At 37.1% G+C, this 24,859-nt stretch overlaps 1 protein-coding gene across 1 annotated transcript in view; it reads right to left on the bottom strand.

Annotated features, from left to right (window-relative positions):
* The window catches only part of ARSK (arylsulfatase family member K), a 54,472-nt gene that overhangs the window by 28,643 nt on the left and 970 nt on the right, over nucleotides 1-24,859 (bottom strand). The window contains exons 2-3 of the mRNA XM_030325124.1: nucleotides 19,750-19,879; nucleotides 13,820-13,979 (exon numbers count right to left, since the gene is read on the bottom strand). Of these exons, the coding sequence (XP_030180984.1) occupies nucleotides 13,820-13,979; nucleotides 19,750-19,879 (290 nt within the window). The remainder of the gene's footprint in view (nucleotides 1-13,819; nucleotides 13,980-19,749; nucleotides 19,880-24,859) is intronic.

Raw genomic sequence — 24,859 nt, 5'->3', positions numbered from 1 at the left:
CCTTCATAAGCTTTCTATAGTTTTCAGCATACAGATCCTTTACATCTTTGGTTAGATTTATTCCTAGGTATTTTATGCTTCTTGGTGCAATTGTGAATGGGATCAGCTTCTTTATTTGTCTTTCTGTTGCTTCATTGTTAGTGTATAAGAATGCAACTGATTTCTGTACATTGATTTTGTATCCTGCAACTTTGCTGAATTCATGTATCAGTTCTAGCAGACTTTTGGTGGAGTCTATCGGATTTTCCATGTATAATATCATGTCATCTGCAAAAAGCGAAAGCTTGACTTCATCTTTGCCAATTTTGATGCCTTTGATTTCCTTTTGTTGTCTGATTGCTGATGCTAGAACTTCCAGCACTATGTTAAACAACAGCGGTGAGAGTGGGCATCCCTGTCGTGTTCCTGATCTCAGGGAAAAAGCTCTCAGTTTTTCCCCGTTGAGGATGATGTTAGCTGTGGGCTTTTCATAAATGGCTTTTATGATCTTTAAGTATGTTCCTTCTATCCCGACTTTCTCAAGGGTTTTTATTAAGAAAGGGTGCTGGATTTTGTCAAAGGCCTTTTCTGCATCGATTGACAGGATCATATGGTTCTTCTCTTTTTTTTTGTTAATGTGATGGATCACGTTGATTGATTTGCGAATGTTGAACCAGCCCTGCATCCCAGGAATGAATCCCACTTGATCATGGTGAATTATTCTTTTTATATGCTGTTGAATTCGATTTGCCAGTATCTTATTGAGAATTTTTGCATCCATATTCATCAGGGATATTGGCCTGTAGTTCTCTTTTTTTACTGGGTCTCTGTCTGGTTTAGGAATCAAAGTAATACTGGCTTCATAGAAGGAGTCTGCAAGTTTTCCTTCCCTTTCTATTTCTTGGAATAGCTTGAGAAGGATAGGTATTATCTCTGCTTTAAATGTCTGGTAGAACTCCCCTGGGAAGCCATCTGGTCCTGGACTCTTATTTGTTGGGAGATTTTTGATAACTGATTCAATTTCTTCGCTGGTTATGGGTCTGTTCAAGCTTTCTATTTCCTCCTGATTGAGTTTTGGAAGAGTGTGGGTGTTCAGGAATGTGTCCATTTCTTCCAGGTTGTCCAATTTGTTGGCATATAATTTTTCATAGTATTCCCTGATAATTGTTTGTATCTCTGAGGGATCGGTTGTAATAATTCCATTTTCATTCATGATTTTATCTATTTGGGTCATCTCCCTTTTCTTTTTGAGAAGCCTGGCTAGAGGTTTGTCAATTTTGTTTATTTTTTCAAAAAACCAACTCTTGGTTTCGTTGATCTGCTCTACAGTTTTTTTAGATTCTATATTGTTTATTTCTGCTCTGATCTTTATTATTTCTCTTCTTCTGCTGGGTTTGGAGTGTCTTTGCTGTTCTGCTTCTATTTCCTTTAGGTGTGCTGTTAGATTTTGTATTTGGGATTTTTCTTGTTTCTTGAGATAGGCCTGGATTGCAATGTATTTTCCTCTCAGGACTGCCTTCGCTGCGTCCCAAAGCGTTTGGATTGTTGTATTTTCATTTTCGTTTGTTTCCATATATTTTTTGATTTCTTCTCTAATTGCCTGGTTGACCCACTCATTCGTTAGTAGGGTGTTCTTTAACCTCCATGCTTTTGGAGGTTTTCCAGACTTTTTCCTGTGGTTGATTTCAAGCTTCATAGCATTGTGGTCTGAAAGTATGCATGGTATAATTTCAATTCTTGTAAACTTATGAAGGGCTGTTTTGTGACCCAGTATATGATCTATCTTGGAGAATGTTCCATGTGCACTCGAGAAGAAAGTATATTCTGTTGCTTTGGGATGCAGAGTTCTAAATATATCTGTCAAGTCCATCTGATCCAATGTCTCATTCAGGGCCCTTGTTTCTTTATTGACCGTGTGTCTAGATGATCTATCCATTTCTGTAAGTGGGGTGTTAAAGTCCCCAGCAATTACCACATTGTTATCAATAAGGTTGCTTCTGTTTATGAGTAATTGTTTTATATATTTGGGGGCTCCGGTATTCGGCGCATAGACATTTATAATTGTTAGCTCTTCCTGATGGATAGACCCTGTAACTATTATATAATGTCCTTCTTCATCTCTTGTTACAGCCTTTAATTTAAAGTCTAGTTTGTCTGATATAAGTATGGCTACTCCAGCTTTCTTTTGGCTTCCAGTAGCATGATAAATAGTTCTCCATCCCCTCACTCTCAATCTAAAGGTGTCCTCAGGTCTAAAATGAGTCTCTTGTAGACAGCAAATAGATGGGTCTTGTTTTTTTATCCATTCTGATACCCTATGTCTTTTGGTTGGCGCATTTAATCCATTTACATTCAGTGTTATTATAGAAAGATACGGGTTTAGAGTCATTGTGATGTCTGTATGTTTTATGCTTGTAGTGATGTCTCTGGTACTTTGTCTCACAGGGTCCCCCTTAGGATCTCTTGTAGGGCTGGTTTAGTGGTGACAAATTCCTTCAGTTTTTGTTTGGGAAGACCTTTATCTCTCCTTCTATTCTAAATGACAGACTTGCTGGATAAAGGATTCTCGGTTGCATATTTTTTTCTGTTTAGCACACTGAAGATATCGTGCCAATTCTTTCTGGCCTGCCAAGTTTCAAAAGAGAGATCAGTCACGAGTCTTATAGGTCTCCCTTTATATGTGAGGGCACGTTTACCCCTTGCTGCTTTCAGAATTTTCTCTTTATGCTTGTATTTTGCCAGTTTCACTATAATATGTCGTGCAGAAGATCGATTCAAGTTACGTCTGAAGGGAGTTCTCTGTGCCTCTTGGATTTCAATGCCTTTTTCCTTCCCCAGTTCAGGGAAGTTCTCAGCTATTATTTCTTCAAGTACCCCTTCAGCACCTTTCCCTCTCTCTTCCTCCTCTGGGATACCAATTATGCGTATATTATTTCTTTTTAGTGTATCACTTAGTTCTCTAATTTTCCCCTCATACTCCTGGATTTTTTTATCTCTCTTTTTCTCAGCTTCCTCTTTTTCCATAACTTTATCTTCTAGTTCACCTATTCTCTCCTCTGCCTCTTCCATCCGAGCTGTGGTGGTTTGCATTTTGTTTTGCATTTCATTTAAAGCGTTTTTCAGCTCCTTGTGACTGTTCCTTAGTCCCTTGATCTCTGTAGCAAGAGATTCTCTGCTGTCCTGTATGCTGTTTTCCAGCCCAGCGATTAATTTTATGACTATTATTCTAAATTCACTTTCTGTTATATTATTTAAATCCTTTTTGATCAGCTCATTAGCTGTTGTTATTTCCTGGAGATTCTTCTGAGGGGAATTCTTCCGCTTGGTCATTTTGGATAGTCCCTGGTGTGGTGAGGACCTGCAGGGCACTTCCCCTGTGCTGAGGTGTATAACTGGAGTTGGTGGGCGGGGCCGCAGTCCGTCCTGATGTCTGCCCCCAGCCCACCGCTGGGGCTACAGTCAGACTGGTGTGTGCCTTCTCTTCCCCTCTCCTAGGGGCGGGATTCACTGTGGGGTGGCGTGGCCCGTTTGGGCTACTTGCACACTGCCAGGCTTGTGATGCTGGGGATCTGGCATATTAGCTGGGGTGGGAAGGCAAGGTGCACGGCGGGAGGGGGGGCAGGCTTAGCTCGCTTCTCCTTAGGTGATCCACTTCAGGAGGGGCCCTGTGGCAGTGGGAGGGAGTCAGATCCACTGCCGGAGGTTTGGCTCCGCAGAAGCACAGAGTTGGGTGTTTGCGCGGAGCGAGCAATTTCCCTGGCGGGAACCGGTTCCCTTTGGGATTTTGGCTGGGGGATGGGCGGGGGAGATGGCGCTGGCGAGCGCCTTTGTTCCCCGCCAAACTGAGCTCTGTCGTCCGGGGGCTCCGCAGCTCACCCTCCCTTTGTCCTCCAGCCTTCCCGCTTTCCGAGCAGAGCTGTTAACTTATGACCTCCCAGACGCTAAGTTGCGCTTGCTGTCGGAACACAGTCCGTCAGGCCCCTCCGCTTTTGCAAGCCGGACTCAGGGGCTCTGCTTGGCTGGTGAGCCGCCCCTCTGCCCCGGCTCCCTCCCGCCAGTCCGTGGAGCGCGCACCGCCTCGCCGCCCTTCCTACCCTCTTCCGTGGGCCTCTCGTCTGCACTTGGGTCCGGTGACTCCGTTCTGCTAATCCTCTGGCGGTTTTCTGGGTTATTTAGGCAGGTGTAGGTGGAATCTAAGTGATCAGCAGGACGCGCGGTGAGCCCAGCGTCCTCCTACGCCGCCATCTTCCCCTCCTCCTCTGGGAAACTCTTTATGTCTCCATCTATTCTGAATGATAGCCTTGCTGAATAGAGGATTCTTGGCTGCAGATTTTTTCCTTTCAGCACTTTAAATGTATCATGCCACTCCCTTCTGCAAAGTTTCTGTGGAAAAATCCACTAAGAGCCTTATGGGTTTTCCCTTGGATGTAACTATTTTCTTTTGCTACTTTTAAAATTACTTCTTTATCACTGCTTTTTGCCATTTTAATTAGTGTATGTCTTGGTGTTGATTTTTGGAGGGGAATGTCTGGGCCTCCTGGATCTGAATTTACTTCCTGGGAAGTTTCACCTATTATTTCTTCAAATAGATTTTCTTCCCCCTTTCCTCTATTCTTTTCTGGGTCCCTATAATGCAAATATTATTATGCTTGAGTGAGCCACTGAGTTCCCGAAGTCTATTCTGGCATGGGGCTTGATCTCACAAACCATGAGATCATGACTTGAGCCCAAGTCAGACACTTAACCGACTGAGCCACCCAGGTGTCCCCTCTAGTGTATTTTAATTTTTTTTTAATTTTTATTTATTTTTGAGAGAGAGAGAGCATGAGCAGGGAGGTGCAGAGAGAGAGAGAGAGAGAGAGAGAGAGAGAGAGAATCTGAAGCAGACTCCAGCCTCTGTGCTGTCAGCGCAGAGCCCAACATGGGGCTCAAACCGCTAGATCATGACCTGAGCCAAAGTGGGACACCCAACCAACACCCACCCAGGAGTCCTCATCTAGTGTATTTTTAACTGGAATTATTTTGTTATTTCTGATTCTTTTTTTTTTTTTTTATGTTTATTTTTGAGATAGAGAGCATGTAAGTGCACATGTGCACGAGTCAGGGAGGGGCGGAGAGGGAGACAGAAGATCCAAAGTGGCTCTGCATTGACAGCAGCAAACTTGACACAGGGCTTGAACTCATAAACCGTGAGATGATGACATAAGCCAAAGTTGGATGCTCAAGTGACTGAGCCACCCAGGTGCCCCATGATTTGTTATTTTTTTTTTTATCATTTTGAATTTTTTAATGGTCTCACTGATGTCCTCTACTCTTTTCTCAAGTCCAGTGAGTATCTTTATGATCATTACCTTAAATTCTCCATCAGGTGTAATACTTAGCTCTGTTTCACTTAGGTTTCTTGTTTCTCTTGCTGTGATTTTTGTCCTGTTCTTTCATTTGGTACATATTCCTCTGTCTCCTCATTTTGCCTAACTCTCTGTCTGTTTCTCTTTGTTAGGAAAGTCAGCTATGTCTCTTGCTCTTAAAAGTAGTGGTTGGGGTATGCACTTTTAACAAGATGGTTCTGGATCTCTTCCACAGGGTATTTACAGCTGATCCCAGAGACCCTGCAGAGACCTAGCAGATCCCAGAAACCCTGAAGGGCTGTCGGGGGGGTCCACGAGGTCAAAACTACTGCCATAACAGTAAGATGTTATTTGCTTTTTTCACATTCAATCTCACATGAGTGGACAAAGGGACACAAAATTATCATGTTTCTGATAAAGGCATTCACAATATGTTATAACTTGTCCATCCTCTACCTGAGGTCCAGTTCTTTATATCCTCACTACTCCAAAGTGGTCTATGGACCAACAGCATCAGCATCACCTGGGAGTTTGATACAGATGCAGAATTTCATGTCCCTCCCAGACTCAATGAATCAAAAAGGATATTTAACATGATGCCCAGGTGATTTGTATGCATATTAAAGTTTGAGATGTGTTGTTCTACATACCAGTCTAAGAATTCTTTTATGCAAAAACTTCTCAGTTTTTAGACAGGATAATCAAAATAGTATCTTCAGTAGCCCATCAATGGACTACCTTGGTTCAGTTCCAGAAACAAGGTGACGGCTAAATGCACTATCCAATTAGCAGTTTGGTTAATTCTTTTTAACAATAAAATATCCTCCAGTATGCATGGAAAAAGAAAACCCTAACACAATACCAACAAATTTTTGCAGAAATGTACATGTGTGCCATTGCTGTGCAGGTTTTCTGTGCCAGTATGCCAAATTACGCTGCAGCACTGGATACAGTCCGTCTGCAGGTAGCACGGGATTAATTAACATAGCAATCACATGTGAAAAAATATGACACACTACAATTGATTACATGACTGTTTTCCTTCAAGATGAATTTGGAGAGGTTAGACTAACCTGCAGCTACCTAAGATAATTAACTCTCAGACTTCAAGAGTTCTATGGAGATCTCTTTTTCTCTCTCTCTCACACACACATACAATTATTGTTTCTGATGGGATTTAAACAGCTAGATGTATCTCAGATAAGTCTCCTTAACGAAAACATTACAATTGTGAATAATCCCCTTGCAAATTTTGGTATCAGCCTAACATATTCTGTAAAAGAAAAAGAAATCCATATTCCTTTGCATTAAATGTCCTTCTCTCAAACTTGTAAGAAATACACATACCATCTCTTAAAGGCCTATTATAAGGCTGTCATATATCTTCCTCACATATACAAATGCTCAAAAAACAGCCTGTTTTAGTGTAATGAATAAACTCTGGCACATTCAGGTTGGAACATTCCTTTCCAATATATGTTATTTAAATGCTGAATATATGCATGTTTTCTCATTGATTACTTTTATTAATTCCAACCATTTTACCTTTTTGGTGAAATCAAAGTATCTAGTGCTCCTTAATCTTCTATTCATAGAGCTATTTGTAAATAAGATGAAAATTATAGATTTTTTTTGCCACTAAATAATATTATTTTTATTAATATTATATGTAACATGAAATACTGATTTAATAATGTTAACATAATACTGTACTTTATATTCTAAATAATTTCATAATTACAGTTTTTATTATAAACACATTTTATACTAATAATACTAAATAGTCAATAAATTCTCTATTTTTCATGGCTAACTACAACAGAGTGTAGACAATATAAAACACAACTGGAAGGATGGAAATACTTAAAGGAACACAAGGAAACTTGGAACAGATGACAAATTAGATCAATCAAGAAATTACATGAGGGGCACCTGGATGGTTCAGTCAGTTGAGCATCTGACTTCGGTTCAGGTCATGACCTCATGGTTCATGAGTTCGAGCCCTGAATCGGGCTCTGTGCTGACAGCTCAGAGCCTGGAGCCTGCTTCGGATAGTGTGTCTCCTTCTCTTTCTGCCCCTCCCCTGCTTGTGCTCTGTCTCTCTCTCAAAAATAAATAAACATTAAAAAAAAAATTTAAAAAAAAAAGAAATTACATGAACTCCAAAAAAATTCATGTAAAATAATCATGGGACTTGATCGGCAAGCAAAAAATCTGTTCAAGAATGAAAAGAAAAAAAACAGAACCATTCCAAAATAGTTGTTGTTGTTGTGTTGTTGTTGTTATTTACAGAACCACACCTTTATGGAGATTCTCAAATTTAGCTTACCAGATGATGAAACATGCAGGCTATTTTCTGTCAGCTGCCTGAACCTGTTTCTGAAGCCTTTCTCACGTATGAAAGCCTTACCTTTCATTGCTTCCCTGCAAGAATTCTGGTTTATCCAAAGTTCTCCAAAAGGTTTGTACCTTCCTACTTGGATGGCTTTGTTCAGAAGTTTCTTCCTCCTGTCCATTTTAGTCTAGTAATGTTCTACTTCTATGAGTTTATTAAATTTAAAATGCTATTAAAACTATACTGTTTATGTGTGTATGTGTGTGTCTATATACACATATACACTATTAAAAGTATTGCCAATTAAACTAAACAGAATTTTGTAATCAATAGTAAGATAAATTGCAATTTCAGAGATAAATTAAATACAGTACTTTACAGCCTTTATTCCCATCCCCTGGAAAAACATTTGAATGTGATCACTTCCTCTTTTAAACAGAAGACAACATATTTTGCCTGTACTTTAGTTATCTAGGCTTTTTTTTTTTTTTTTTTTTTTAACCTCCTTATTTTGAGTCTCTCCAGCTAGGTCATATCTGGCTAATGCTAATGTTAAATTGAAAACTTAAATCTCCACATTATTAGAGAGCTTTAGGCTCTTCTCAAATAGATTGAGATAAATTTCCACAAATGGCTAACGCTGGCCAAAGTAGGAGATATAAACTTCATTACAGGCAGCTAAATACATAGTGCATTAAAATTTAGTAATTAAATAGGAAAAAATCCAAGAACAGTAATGAAGTTGTAGGCTCAGAGGTATCACTAGTGTTTCAAGAAACTGATCTAGGAGTTATGGTAGATAGCATTCTGAAGATAGCTCTAGGGGCTGCCTCAGCCCAGTAGGTCATCAGAAGACTCTTCCATTATCATAAATTAATCTGGGAATGCATCCAGAATAATGCAAGGTGTTCTACATAGTAAATTTCATTAAAGATAATAAGATGGTGGTAGTGGTAGTGTGGGTTCTACAAAGGCTTCTAAGATGACCAAAGGAATAGATGCCTTTCTCCGTTATAAGAATAAAACACTTCTTTGATATGGAGAAAACCAATGTAAAGATATATGTGATCTTAGATTATAAAATAATAGTGGATATGAATGAGATATACACATGCTTACCACTAGGCTACAGAATTGAAAGGGGCTGAGAGAGGGCTCTATAGTTGCTATTCTGAGTTCTATCTCTTCCTTCTTAGTCGCTCTGATTCTGTTGAGAAAGTCTGTGCTTCTGATCTGAAAGCCTAACTGGGGACAGGAAGGGTGATGTCATCAGCTCATGATTTGCTTCATTTTGCTGTTTGCCAAGAGGTTCAAGCTTAAGAATTTTGCAAAGCGAGTCTCTCATTTTGGAAGTAGGACTTTATTTTTCATTTGTTTCAGAGGAGTGAAAATTGCCTATTCTGACTTGGCTTCGGAAAAACATGAAGTTACATGAATTGAGAATGTAGATAAATTTCAGTAGTAGTAAGATAATAGAGGATTTGATTTTAGGTTTTAAACTTTTAAACTTTTAGCTGGGAAAGAGAAGACAGCAGCTTGTTTAAATTGGCTTGTGATGCCTTTAGAATGTAAGTTCCACGAGTTTAGAGATTTTTGTGTTTTGATCACTACTCTACTCCCATCATTTAAAAATAGAGTCTGGGGTTCCTGGGTGGCTCAGTTAGTTAAGCATCTGTCTCTCGGTTTCACTTACATCATGATCTCACGGTTTGTGGGATCGAGCCCCATGATGGGCTCTGCACTGACAGGGCATGGGATTCTCTCTCTCTGCCCCTACCCTGATTTCTGTTTGGAAAGTGGGGTGTCAAAACTGCCCTTGGTTGAGAATCACTGTGTTTGATATTGAGAATATACTGGCAAACAGTTTTACCTGATAGTAAAAATTACCAAAACACCCTATGAATTAAATACAAATGTTTCGGTTCAGTTGCTAATAAGATACAGCATATTTGAACTTAATCAAACGTATTATAGGTATAATACATACAATGTGAGGGGTGTTAAGGAGATACATAACTTGCATAAAGTCTTATAATTAGTAAGTAGAATCTTAATGAGTACTACCACCACTACTTGTTTAACAGTTATCTGGAAGATACAAGTGTGAAGCCTTTAAAGATCCCAGGATGGTGTAGTATATTATATACAGAAGGGACACATAGCTGGACTAGTGTTCCTAAACTGATACAAGAAGAAAGTATTACTTGATGCCTAAAAAAAGAAAGATGGGATATTGTAGTAATAAACTAAAGAAATTTGTAATGCTGCCTGAAAATACAAGTAGGTTAAAAAATGGCCAATTTCAGTGGGAAAGGCAGCAGAGTTATAAAAACAAGTTTTGACTTTGAGAGTCAGTCTATCAAAATAGTAAATACCCCTATTAAATTTGACATTGAGAGACTTTTTTTTCTGAGACCAATTTTTAAAATGGAATGGAAAATATAAAAGATAATGTAGCATAATTCATATAACTTTTGCAGATACGCTATTAACAGCTACCTTGACCTATCTGTCAGCGAAATGACTGTGTGGGTACATACAGCACTAACACAAATAATCCTGAGAGGTTATTTCAATTTTCTAAGCTCTGGTGAGATATGAAAATTAGCTACAAGCAATTATTTTACTGGAAACCATCTTTGGTGTCCTAAATATCAATGGTGAAGTGGCTCTTTTCCTTTTACTGATTTTAAACCATAATTTAAACAAAACATCAATGTTTATCAAATAATAAGCTGTAGATAGATCAATGTAACTTTCTATCTCATTCATTTCAACAATTAATTCTGTGCCTACAATGCACTGGCACCATATTGGCAGTGGGAATAAAGCAATGAAAAAGAGAAACAGGGTCTTTATTATCCCACTGAGGAGTAAAATTAAGATCATATTTTAACTGTGTCACATACAGAATGATAGTTACAGGGAGTATGAGGCATTCAACCTTAGATTCTTTTTATTATGGGATTGGCTGAGGAAACTGAGAAAACAAGAGGACAATAGGATAGGATAGGATAATAAGAATAGTTACATTTTACTTTGGATTAAGCTTACTTTCTAGAAAGTAGAAGAATTTTAAAAAGAAATTTGTGAAACTGCACCAAACAATTAGCAGTGCAACACAGTTTAGAAAAAAGAAAGCATTATGTAAATATTAAACTATAATTCTAGTTAAGCCATTTTTATAATAATAATTTTCCTCTTGATTAAAACACTTATTCTGTGCCAGGCATTGTTAATACTTCATATTACCTCATTATCTTTTTAAATTTTTTTTTTAATGTTTATTTTATTTTTGAGACAGAGAGCATGTGCATGTTTTACACAGAGGGGAGGGAAGAGAGAGAGAGAGACAGAGAATCTGAAGTAGGCTCCAGGCTTCAAGGTCTCAGTGCAGAGCCCGATGCGGGGGGCTAGAACTCATGAACAGTGAGATCGTGATCCAAAGTTGGATGCTTAACTAACGAGCCACCCCAGGCACCCCCCCCCCCTTATTTAATATTTTTATGTGGTTCGCTTATATTAAACCCTAATCTTTATTAAACCCTCATTTAAAACCCTAATCAATCCAATGAGTTAGGTATATTATTATTTTTTAAGATTTAAAAAAGTTTGTTAGTAATCTCTATACCCAACATGGGGCTCAAACTCATGACCATGAGATCAAGAGTCACATGCTCACCAACTGAGCAGCGGGGTGCACTCAGGTGTTTATTATTAATTCCAGTTTTCAGAGAAGCACACTGACACTTAGAGAAGTCAAGTACTCTCCCATGGTCACAAGGATTAGGCAGGGAAGTTGGAGGTTAACAGTTCTGGTGGGACTCAAAGTCTGTGCTCCTTCCACTACATTTACCTCTGCTTCCACCCTTTTCTTCTGCCGCATTACTGGACAGAGTGGGGGAAGAGCTTTGTGCACAGACTTGTGCGGTGGTCCAGAGCTAGTGAAGACACGTGAAAGAAATGAGGAGCAACTGCATACGAGGAGGAGAGAGCATGAGGTATGAAATGAGACAGGAGGCATGCAGGGACGGATCATGTAAGGTCTTACAAACCATGTTATGGATTTTGGGATTTTAGCCTACTTACAGAGGAAAAAAAAAAAAAACACTGAAAGATTTTAAGCGGATAAGTCACTCGATCAGATGTTTATTTTAAAAAGATCACTCTGGCTGCCTACAAAAGGGTGAGATAGGGGTAAACTATTAGAGGGCCACTTCAATATTTTAGGCAGGAGAGGCTAGTGGCTTGGTAGAGATTGTAAGTGAAAAGCTGGAGATCTATTTTAGAAGTAGAAGCTGACAACATCTGGTGATGGATTACAAGACGATGTGGGGAGGAGATGTGAGGGTCCCTTCTGGGTTTTCAGGATGGGTATCTTTCAGATTTTGGAGGACAAAAAAGGAAAGAAATTTGACAATTACCCAGAAGAGCAAGACTAATAATACTCAGATATTCTATTTTAGTATCTGTTTACCCAAAAACTCAGTGTATTAGTTTCCTAGGGCTGCCAGTAGCAAATTACTGCAAAAAGTGTGGCTTAAAACAACAAACTTAGTTTATTCACGGTTCTAGAGGCTAGAATCATAAATCAAGGTATTGGCTGGGCCATGCTCCCTCTTGAAGGCTCTTGGGAAGATTATTCCTTTTTTTCCTCTTCTGTGGTTTATAGCTGTGATCATCCCCAGTCTCTGCTTCCATCTTCATTCACACTGCTTTCTGTGTGTATTTATGTCCTTTCTTTTCTAATGATGAACCTAGTCATTGGATGTAGGGCTCACTTTTAAATTCAAGATGACTTCATCTTGAACCGTTAATTAATTGCATCTGTAAACAGGATCTATTTCCAAATAGGTCAACATTCTGAAGTTCCAGGGGGACATGAAGTTTTGGGTAACACTATTTACCTACTACATGCACTATTATTGTATTTAATTTATTTTCTGGTTCTTACCATAATCATTAGATTATCTCATCACTACTACCACTGCCTAAATCTCAATTAAGCACACTGTTAGCAAGAGGTACTGCTCTAAGCCTTTAATAGGTATTTATGCCAGGGGTCACAGTGTTGGAAGACTCTAAGATCATACCCAAGTTCGCTAGGAGATTCACAGGACTCAGCATGTATTGTTCACATGGCTATATTTATTATAGTGAAAGGACACAAAGCAAAATCAGCAAAGGGAAAAGGTATTTAGGGTAAGTCCACAGCAAACCACTTACAAGTTTCCAAGTATAGTCCACAAAGAGCCACACTTAATTCATCCAGCATCAAATATGACAATGCATGTGAAGTGTTGTCTATCAGGAAAGCTCATAGTTACCCAAGTTGGTATTGAGGCCGATCACCCTCTGCCTACCACATACCAAAATCCCAGAATCTCAGAGGGAAAGCAGGTGTTCAGCACAAATCACATTTTATACTCTAGGTACATAATAAGTCACTTTTTATCAGGGGAAATAGGAGTAATACTCCTGAAATTCAAGTTACCAGATATAAGCCAAGGGCCCATTGCTTGAAAAGCATGCCTTCCTAAGGATAGCCATCTCACATCTGCGGTGTTAGCCTTTTTTTCTCTGCAGATCTCATTCCATTTAATCCTCACAATAAAGAAATTAAAGTAAGTTAGCTAGATAATGTTCCCAAGATTGTACTACTAGAGGTCAGCAGTAAACAGAGAAACCAAGATTTATAAGTAGGGAATCCGATTCCAGATCTCTGCTCTTACCCACTATGCTTGGCCACCTGGTTTTTGAGGACTTAATAAAATGGAAAAAAAAAAAAGTTATAATCGGCTGACATTGGAGATAACTGACAAAAGCAAGTACCAAGAAGATTATGGTCTTTAAAAACGATTGTAAAGTGAATAAGAAAGTAGACATTGTAACAAAAACTCAGAATAAATTTTGGACTAAACAATTTTAAATACCTTTGATGTTTAAGAAAAACAAAATTACTAGCGTATTAGCAACTTTAATATTTTAAGAAGATTAAAGAAAGGTGAAATATTAGCCAAATTAACACAATCAAGGGATTAAGAGATTTACTTTCACCTTTGTAGAAAAATAAAAAACGAAAGTCAAAAAAGAGTACATGTATGTGCTATAGGAGAGGGTAGCATATTAGGTTATTTTGTTATATATATTTTTTTACCTAATGGAGTGATGTCCTGAAGTGTAGTCCAGTTTTCCAAACTTTTGTGTTCGGTAGCCATGCTTCTGCATGATATCCATCCATGTTGTATAATTTGGATCTAGGCCCTTAAAGTTATTCCATGATTCTGTTAAGTGAGTGAAGAGGCCACTCCACATTGCTGGGGGGAAACAAAGAAATTGGGACTGGTGTAAAGCTTATTGATTTGTTTTAATTATTAAGACAATTATAGCAAGAGAAAGAATCTACTACTTTAGAGCTCATGCTGTGGAGTCAGACATAACCTGTATTAGGTGCTTTGCATAACATCTCTGGTTGTTATCTCATTATTATCAAGTGGAGAATTCTGCAAGGAGTTACTATTTCCATTTTACAGGTGAGTGTCTAAGGCTTACAGGTTAAGTTGTTTAAGGCAAATACAGCTGGAATTATTATAAGGCCTGTTGGACTATAAAGTCTTCTTTCAATCATAAAAGTAATCACTAAGTATTTATTTTCCAAGTCAGTCAATTGAAGTATAGATCTTTTTCCAACATCATGATGGATTTTCCCCCATCCTTGTCTATGTACTGTCTTTCTATGAAAAATTTAAGTGTACTATGTCTTTGTTCTTAATTTCTACAACTATGATTGTAACCAATAAATCCTTTTTCAAGTATTAACAGACCTACAGGGAGAAATAGGCAGCAATACAATAAGAGCAGGGACTTCAATGCACCAGTTTCAACAATGTATGGATCATCCAGACAGAAAATCAATAAAGTAGCACTGGACTTAAGAATTACACATTAGGCCAGATGGACTTAAAAGACATTTACAGAACATTCCATCTAAAAGCAACAGAATATACACTCTTATTAAGTGCATGTGGAACATTCTCTAGGACAGATCATATGATAGACCACAAAAAAGTCAATAAATTTAGAAGGTGAAATGTCAAGCATCTTTTCTGACCACAAAGGTATGAAACTGGAAGTCATTTATAAGAAGAAAATCAGAAAATTCACAAATATGTGAAGATTAAACCACATGCTACTGAACAACCAATGGGTCAGAGAAGAAATCAAAAGAGAAATTAAACAATATCTTGAGACAAATGAAAATGCAACAAAATATCAAAACTAATGGCATGCAGAAAAAGCATTCTAAGAGGGAAGTTCGTAGGAGTTAAATGCCTACATTAAGAAAAAAGAGCTCAAATAAACAACCTAACTTTATATCTCTAGGAACTAGAAAAAGAACAAACTAAGCCCAACATTAGAAGAAAGGAAATAACAGAGATTAGAGTGAAGATAAATAAAATAGATACTAAAAAAGGAAATGGAAAAGATCAATAAAATTAAGATAAACATTTAGGTCAATAAACAAAAGATCGATAAAACAAAAAGATAAACATTTAGCTAGACCTACCAGGAAAAGAGACGACTGAAATGAATACAATCAGAAATGGAAGAGAAGTTACAACTGATGACACAGAAATATAAACAATTATAAGGCCACTACGGACAATTATATGCCAATAAATTGGAAGACCTAGAAGTGATATATTCCTATAAGTATACAACCTACCAAGACTGAATCATGAAGATATAGAAAATCCAAAAGACCAATTATGAATAAGGAGATAGAATCAGTAATCAAATGCCTCCCAACAAAGGAAAGTCCAGGACCAGAAAGCTTTACTGGTGAATTCTACCAAACATTTATAGAAGAACTTAATACCAATCCCTTTCTCCAAACTCTTCTAAAAAAGAGAAGAGGAAGAAACACTTCCACACTCATTTTATGATGCCAACATTACCCTGATACCAAAACCAGAGGAGGCCACCACAAAAGAAGAAAATGACAGGCCAATATTCCTGATGAACATAGTGCAAAATCAGCAAACTTATTTCAACAATACATTAGAAGGGTCATATGCCATGATCAACTGGGATTTATTCCAGGGATGCAAAGATGATTCAACATCTGTAAATCAGTCAACATAATATACCACATTAACAAAATGAAGGATAAAAATCATATGCTCATCTCAATAGATGCAGAGAAAACATCTGACAAAATTGAATATTCATTCATGATAAAAACTCTCAACAAACTGGGTATAGAATGAACGTAGCTCAATATAATAAAATCCACGTATGGCAAGTCCACAGCTAACATTATATTTAGTGGTGAAAAGCTGAAAGTTTTTCTTCTAAGATCAGAAACAAGACAAGGATGCCTACTCTCACAATTCTTATTCAACATAGTAGAAGTCCTAGATAGAGTGATTAGGCAAGAAGAAGAAATAGAAGGCATCCAAATTGTAAGAGGTAAAACAGTCTCTATTTGCAGATGATATATATATATATATATATATATAAAACCCCAAAGATTCCACCAAGAAACTGTTGTAACTATTCAATGCATTTAGTAAAGTTGCAGGATACAAAATCAATATACAAAAATCACTTACATTTCTATATACTAATGATAGATTATCAGAGAAGTTAAAACAATCCCACGTATAATTGCATCAAAAAGAATACATTACCTAGAAAAACTTTAACCAAGGAGGAAAAGATCTGTAACCTAAAAACTGTAAGACACTGATGAAAGAAACTGAAGACACAAATAAATGGAAAGATGTTCTGTGCTCACAGATAGGAAGAATTGATATTATTAAAACGTCTGTACCACCCAATGCAACCTACAGATTCAAGGCAATCCTTATCAAAATTCCAATGGCATTTTTCCCAGAAATAGAATAAACAATGCTAAAATTTGTATGGAACCACATAAGACACCAAATAGCCAAAGCAATCTTGAGAAAGAAGACTAAAGCTGGAAGCATTGCAGTTCTCAATTTCAAACTATATTACAAAGGTATAACCATGAAAAAAACATGTTGGCATAAAAACAGACACACAGATCAATGAAACAGAATAGAGAGCCCAGAAATAAGCCCACCCACATATTTCAATTAATTTAAAATAAAGGAGCCAAGAATATATAATAGGGAAAGGACCGTCTCTTCAATAAATTGTGATGGGAAAACTGGACCCTTGTCTTACACCATACACAAAATAAACTCAAAATGGATTAAACACTGAAAGTAAGACTTGAAACCATGAAACTACTAGAAGAAAACAGGGGGCTAGCTCCTTGACATCAGAATTGACAATAGTTTTTTTGCATTTCACACTAAAAGCAAAGGCAAAATAGGTAATATCAACAAGTGGAACTATGTTAAACTTGAAAGCTTCTGCACAGCAAAGGAAACCATCAACAAAATGAAAAGGCAATCTGTGGAATGGGAGAAAATATTTGCAAATCATAGATCTGATAATTAATATCCAAAATATAAAAAGAACTCATATAACTGAATAGCAAAAAAAAAAAAAAAAAAAAAAAAAAGAGAGAGATTAAAAAATGGGCAGAGGAAATGAATAGTTTTCCAAAGACCTGGAAATGGTCAACCAGCTACATGAAAATAGGCTCAGTATCAGTAATCATCAGGGAAATGCAAATCAAGACCACAATGAGGTATTACCTCACCCCTGTTAGAATGACTGCCAAAAATAAACAAGAGATAACAAGTCATGGTGAAGATGTGGAGACAAGAGAACCCTGTGCAATGTTGTTGGAAATGTAAATTGATGAGGCCACTGTGGAAAACAGTATGGAGGTTCCTCAAGAACATTAGAACTAGAACTACCATACAGTCCTGCAGTCCCCACTTCTAGGTATATACCCAAAAGAGAAAATCATTATCTCAAAAAGATGTCTGTACCCCTATGTTCATTGGAGCACTATTCATAATAGTCAAGACATGGAAGCAACCTAAGTGTCCATTGATAGATGAATGCATAAATGCCATGTATCTATATCTATATCTACCTTATATATATGTATACATATATATATATATTACATATATACAGAGAGAAATATTAGTCATGAAAAAAGGAAACACTGTCTTTTTCAACAACATAGATGGAACTTTAGTTCATTGTGTTAAGTGAAAGAAGTCATACAGAGAAAAACAAGTAGTGAATGATCTTACATATATGTGGAATCTAAAAAGATGGAACAAATAGAAACATAAAAGACTATGATGGTCAAAAGTAGGGGTGGGGATGGGAAAATGCATGAAAGTGGTAAACATGTACAAATTCACAGTAATAAGTAAGTTCTGGGGATATAATGTATAGCATGGCAACTACAGCTAACAATACTGGATATTTAAAAGTTGCTAAGAGAATTGGTGTTAAAAGATCTCATCAAAAGAAAACTTTTTGGTGGGGGTGGGCGGCGGGGATAAAAAAAAAAACTTTTTAATTATAGGAGGTGATGAATATTAATGACACTTATTATGATAATCATTTCACAATATATACATATATGAAGTTGTTATATTGTATACACCTTAATTAATACAATGTTATATGTCAATTATCTCAAAACTGGGGGGAAAATCCTTTTCTCTTTCCATTTTTGTGTACACACGGTAGGGTTAAATAAGTTTTCTGTTCTCATCCTACACAATGCTTTCTTTTTGAGAAGTGGGATGAGGGTTACCTGGGTTTGAATCTCAATAATGCCAATGACTGCGTGACCTTTGACAAGTTACTTAACCTTTTAGTACTTTTGTTTTCGTATGCAAAAAGGAGGTAGTAACAATATCTATTTCATGGAAATGTTATTATTGTATAAATTAAGACATGTAAGGCACTTAGAATATTGGCAGGCACAGGGTAAGAATGCAACAAACATTAGTTTGTATTACTATTGTTCCTTCTCTGTGTTCAAACTCTTCAAAATATAGTTCTTTTAGGAAAAGCATCAGCTAACATTTCTGAAACCTTTAGAGTTCATTAATTGCCATTTTATTCATTATTTTATTCATTATTTGATGCTGGGAACAACCCTGTGAGGTACACAGCATATACAACCTTTTGTAGATAAGGAAACTAAGTGACTTTCTTGGCCCACTGAAGATTAGAATCTAGGACAACACCTCACCCTAGTCCATTGCTCATTCCACTTGCTCAATAGAGAAAAAAAAAAACATACAAAACTGTTTTAATATACCTGGGCCTTCACTGAAATATCATTTAGAGTACTGGGTTTCCTTTAATCTGGATTTCTTTTAATCACTGGTAATTACATAGGTGATTGTGCTGGCAGTGAACGTGAAGGGACTTGGGACTCAAATCACAGAGAAGATCATGTCAGGAATGTCCTGACAGATGCAAACAGTTGCATGTGTTTGTGTACCCCAAAGCAAACAACTAAACATTAGAAAGGGTGGGAAGGAAAACAACTCTATCAGAGAATAGACAATTAAAAAAAAAAAAGGCATTTTCCCCTGCTTCTCCATTATTCATGGATTAATACTGCTGACATTTTGCCATTAAACTATGCTATTTGTTAAATTATGATAATAAAAGTGAACACATATATTTGGGATAGAAGTGAATTGAGACTAAAGAGAAACAGTCTGTAATCTGAAATAATATGGAAAAATTCAGAGAAACCTGATGTATGAAAATTCTAACTACTTTGTGTATGCTCTGAAGTCCCTCCCAACCCCCTCTATTCTTACTGAAAATTTTCTTAAAGATACAACTTTTCTAGGAAATAGGAGTATTTCCTCACTTGCTTGGATAGTCCAGAGATTCTTAGTCACCAATCATAAGGAAATGAAACAGTAACACATGAACTCAACACCACTTTGGATAATAAAAATTACTAATCCTGAAAAATAAATTAGAAATTCCAATAACCTCAATACATACCTTAAAATACACATCAGTTAAATGAAAAAAAAATTTTAATTAGATGAAAAATATAACTTACTGTACTACTTTTGGGCATAATATTTTAAATTGTGAGAACATTTTTATGTGTGTGGCCACTTCCATTAATCTTGAGCGTGTTCATACCTGCACGTGATGGGCAACAGATTGGAGAGTTTGTGTAAGCATTCAGAAACGAGGTGCCATGTGCTTTCATGAAGTTGATAAAAGGAAGTTTCACTACCTGACTTTCTGGATAAAATGTCAGCCTTCCATCCTGGAATAAAGAAATTTAATTAATACTGATTGTGTTAGAAAAGAATAAAATTATTTCCTTTAATTTTAACCATAAAATTCACAAGTAAGCAAAAGACTTCAATATGATCCTAAGGATCCTCAAAAGATAAACCAAGCAGGGGCGCCTGGGTGGCTCGGTCGGTTAAGCATCTGACTTCGGCTCAGGTCATGATCTCACGTCCGTGAGTTCAAGCCCCGCGTCAGGCTCTGTGCTGACTGCTCAGAGCCTGGAGCCTGTTTCGGATTCTGTGTCTCCCTCTCTCTCTGCCCCTCCCTGTTCATGCTCTGTCTCTCTCTGTCTCAAAAATAATAAATGTTAAAAAAAAAAAATTAAAAAAAAAAAGATAAACCAAGCATAGTGTTACTAGTATCATAATATTAAGAATTTAGTGTTGTACTCAGATTCATTTGAATATAATAAAGGACTCTCTGGAAAGTTCTTTTGGGGCATGATGGATTGATGGAATAAATATTTACTCAGCATTTACTGTGTGCCAGGTACCGTGAAAGATCTGGAAATTGAATGGTGAAAAGAAACAGAGTCCCTGGCCCTTGAAGCTTATGGTTTAGTGGAAGAAGCAAAAACTATACTGGTAAACAAACCATTAATAATTATAAATTGTGGGGGCACCTGGGTGGCTCCGTCGGTTAAGCATTTGACTTTGGCTCACGTCATGATCTCATGGTTCATGAGTTTGAACCCTACATTGGGCTCTGTACTAACAGTGTGGAGGCTGCTTGGGATTCTCTCTCTCCATCTCTCTGCCCCTCCTCCACTCGTCCTCTCTCCCTCTCTCTCTCTCAAAATAAGTAAACTTAAAAAAAAAATTACAATTGTGATATGTGCTTTGAAAAAAAAAAAAACCCTAAGATACAGAATAATGAGGGATATATACTTTAAATGGAGTGAACAGGGAAAGTTTCTCTGGGAAGTGCAAGACCTAAAGAATGAGAAAAGTCCAGCAATTCTTTAGGCTGGACATAAGTGAAGATGTCTTGGCCACTGTGGATAAATAAGCATGAAGAGTAGAAGAGGTGTTATGCATTTTGGAATTGAAGAAATCTTCTTGGTAAAGAGCAAAGACAGAAAAAAAGAATATTTTAGGCCTGGAGTTGTATTTATTATATATTTTCACTATGAATTTAAGTAAAAATGCACTTTTAAAAATGAGTTCATCCAAATATGGGATATACATAAACCCTTGATATGGCTGAGATTTCCAAATGGGTATATAAAGTAGGCTGTTGGTTACAGAGAGGAATCTGGAGCTTGGAAAGTCTACTCTGGTGAAATAAACTTGGGAATCTTAAGCATATTCATGGTATTGAAAACAATGTTACTGAATGAAAGCTTTTAGGAAAAAAGTGAAAAGGAGGAAAGCAAGGAACCCTGGGGATTCCCAAATAAGAGGAGGTGGGAAACAAAGAATGGCCAAAGAGGGAGGGAGATGATATAAGACCTTGAAAACCAAGAGAAAACAGTGTGTCAAGAAAGAGCTAATGTCAACCGTGTTGAGAGGCTACCTAAAATAAGGCCAGAAAGTGCACAGTGGTATTGGTTGTATGGAGACAGGTGGTGATCTGAAGGGCACTTTAAGTGGTAGGAACAGCCAGCTTAACTAGAATGGGGAAGAGAATGGAAGGTGAGACAGCAGGTAAATAAAACTCTTCTAAGAAGTGATTTTGCAAAGGTGAACAGAAAAATAGGATGGATGTCAGGAAATGGACTATTGGCTATAGGAGAATGGGGGATTAAAGTTCATTTTTTTTTAAGATGTAAAAAATTAGAGCATACTTGTATCTTGAAATAAAGAACCACTTCCAACAGGAGTATCATTGAATTCTAAGTAAATAACTGCTGACTTCCTGAACAATGAATGAGGAGGCCCAAGATAAAAGTGTATATTCTTCCCTCATAAGAATTTCTTTAAATCCACAAATTTAAATTCTTAGAAACTTATCTTCAGAAATCCGAAATGCCTACATGTTTTATTCTTATAATCTTTTGGACATAGGGGATAACAACCATTTGTGGTCACTTCTTGGAATCTAGACAAATCCAGACTAATCTGGTGGGAGGACTGGAGCAGGAGATCACATGGCAGAAGCACTGTGATGCTATATAATTCAAAGATGAGGACTCCAAGTTCTGTAGGCACCGTTTTAAACTGGTGTAACTACCACTGCAGATGACTACTGAAGTTTACCAGTAATTCATGCATCATATTAAAATCCGTTGTTAGTGGATTTCTTTATGCATTTCTGTGACTGGCACAAAGGACTTCATCTGTATTGAAAGTGTAGAGTGGTGGGGATGGGGCAAGAGGGGAAAGATAACTGACACCATTTGGGGAAGTTTCTAATGTGGAATTGTTTAAGGTGATTAGAGCTATGGTGTCTTTGCAGATGCTCTTTACAGGTCAAGAATATTCTATTTCTAGTTGGTTGAGTGCTTTCATCATGAAGCGTTGTTGAATTTTGTCAAGTGTTCTTTCTGTATTTACTGACATGATCAGCGGCTTTTGCCCTTTATTCAATTAACATGGTGTATTATAAAACAACTGATTTTCAGATATTAAACCAACCTTACATTCTGGGGATAAATCCCATTTGGTTATGGTATATAATGCTTTATATATATTGCTAAATTTGACTAGCTAGTGTTTTTTAAACAAATTGTAGTATTTTATTTTTATTTATTTTTTTAGACAGCAAGAAAGAGCGAGCAGTAGAGGGAGAGAAAGAATCCTAAGCAGGGTCCACGCCCAGTGTGGAGCCCTATGTGGGGCTCGATCTCACAACTGTGAGACCATGACCTGAGCTGAAATAAAGAGTCGGACACTTAATTGACTGAGCCACCCAGGCACCCCTGACTTGCTAGTATTTTTGTTGTGGAGCTTCTATATTAAGAAGATATATTAGTCTGTAGTTTTCTTGTGATGTATTTGTCTGGCTTTGAAATCAGCAACACACTGATCTCATAGAAATAATTTGGAAGCATTCTTCTATTTTTTGGAAGAGTTTAAAAAGAATTAGTATTAATTCTTCTTTATTTTTTACTTTTAAAAATATTTTTAACATTTTTATTTATTTTTGAGAGACAGAGCATGAGTGGGGAAGGGGCAGAGAGAGACAGGGAGACACAGAATCCGAAGCAGGCTCCAGGCTCTGAGCTGTCAGCACAGAGCCCAACGTGGGGCTTGAACTCACAAACTGACCTGAGCCAAAGTCAGACACCCAACCGACTGAGCCATCCAGGTGCCCCAGTATTAATTCTTCTTAAAATGTTTGGTTGAATTAACCAGTGAAGCCATTTGGGTCTGAGCTTTTCTTTGTGGGTGTCTTAAAATCACCAACTCAATCTCTTTACTTGTTATAGGTCTGTCAGATTGTTTTTATTTTTGAGTTAGTTTCAGTAGTTTGTGCCTTTCTGGAAATTTGTTCATTTCATCTAAATTATCTAATTTGTTAACGTACAGTTGTTCACAGTATTCCCTGATAATTCTTTATTTCTGTAAGGTAATATTCCCTCTTTTTCTTCCTGATTTTAGTAAGCCAGGTCTTGTCTCTTTTTTTCTAGGTCAGTTTAGCCAAAGGTTTGTCAATTTTGTTGATATTTTCAGTAAATCAACTTTTGGTTTCATTGTTTTTCTCTATTGTTATAATACTCTTTAACTCATTAATTTCTGCTATTATTTCCTTCCTTCTGCTTGCTTTGCAGAAACTTGTCTGGTCTTTTGGATTGTCTCTCCTGGCATTAAACCTTTCCCCTACTAGTGATCTAGAGTAAGGGTGATTGGAGCCCTAGATACTATGTATATGCTTATATATTATATATTTTTACCCAAATGTGTATAAAATATGTGTAAGTATATATAACATATACATATATTTAATAAAGTAAACAATTACATTAATGTAGTTAGAAACCAAAATAGTATAAAACAGATATAAGTGCAAAAATCAAATTAAATACATATACTTTCGGGGCACCTGGGTAGCTCAGTCGGTTGAGCGTCCGACTTCGGCTCAGGTCATGATCTCACGGTTTGTGAGTTCAAGCCCCGCGTCAGGCTCTGTGCTGACAGCTCAGAGCCTGAAGCCTGCTTCGGATTTTGTGTCTCCTCCTCTCTCTGTCCCTCCCCTGCTCATGGTCTGTCTCTCTGTCTCTCAATAATAAATAAACGTTAAAAATTTTTAATAAAAAATAAAAATAAATACATATACTTTCTAGATCTGTCCATTGGAAAGGTCTGAAAGCAATGAAAAATGGGAACACCTGGATTCTAGTCTCTACACACAAGACAGTACAGGAAATACACAAGAAGGATGTGGAAGTCTATCAAAGGAAGCTGCTAAACATTATTATGAATGGGTCAAAAGGACTCAGGAACAACCTGAAGTGTCCTTCACAAACCAAATATAGGACAGTTTGAACATTAGTAAGTATAATGAATGCAAAGGATTTAAACACAAATATACAAAAACCTATGTATTCATACTACAGTGGAAAAAATATTTGTCATCTTTGGAAGTTTCTAGAATTCTGTGATACACCACTCAAATTCCCTTTAGGAAAGAAAGATTGCTGCTGCTAAAGACAGTTGCCTGGACCAAAATCATGTCCCTTTCCGGGAGCAGCGCACAACTAATGGCCATCCAACATGAGGGTATAAGGCCCTGGATCCCCTCACCCCAAATGGAAACAGTTCTGAAACATTTTACTAGTTTGAGAATTACCCATAAAGTCATCTGAGGCTTCTATTGAGACAGTAACAGAACTCAAACTTCTCTATACAGTCCTTCTTTCTTCCTTTCCCTTTGATCTCGGGAGCACTCTCTAAGAAACCTCTTTCATGTTAATCTCCAATATTGCCTGTTCCCTAAATTTAGATAATCATAAAGATTACTTTTAATAATTTTCTCAGCAAGTCCTACGGTCATATCCAGATTATGTGAC

Source organism: Lynx canadensis, chromosome A1, assembly GCF_007474595.2.
Source record: "Lynx canadensis isolate LIC74 chromosome A1, mLynCan4.pri.v2, whole genome shotgun sequence".
In the NCBI taxonomy this organism is placed as follows: domain Eukaryota; kingdom Metazoa; phylum Chordata; class Mammalia; order Carnivora; family Felidae; genus Lynx; species Lynx canadensis.
Note: the sequence above shows the minus strand (reverse complement) of the source record. Positions and strands in the feature narration are given on the sequence as shown.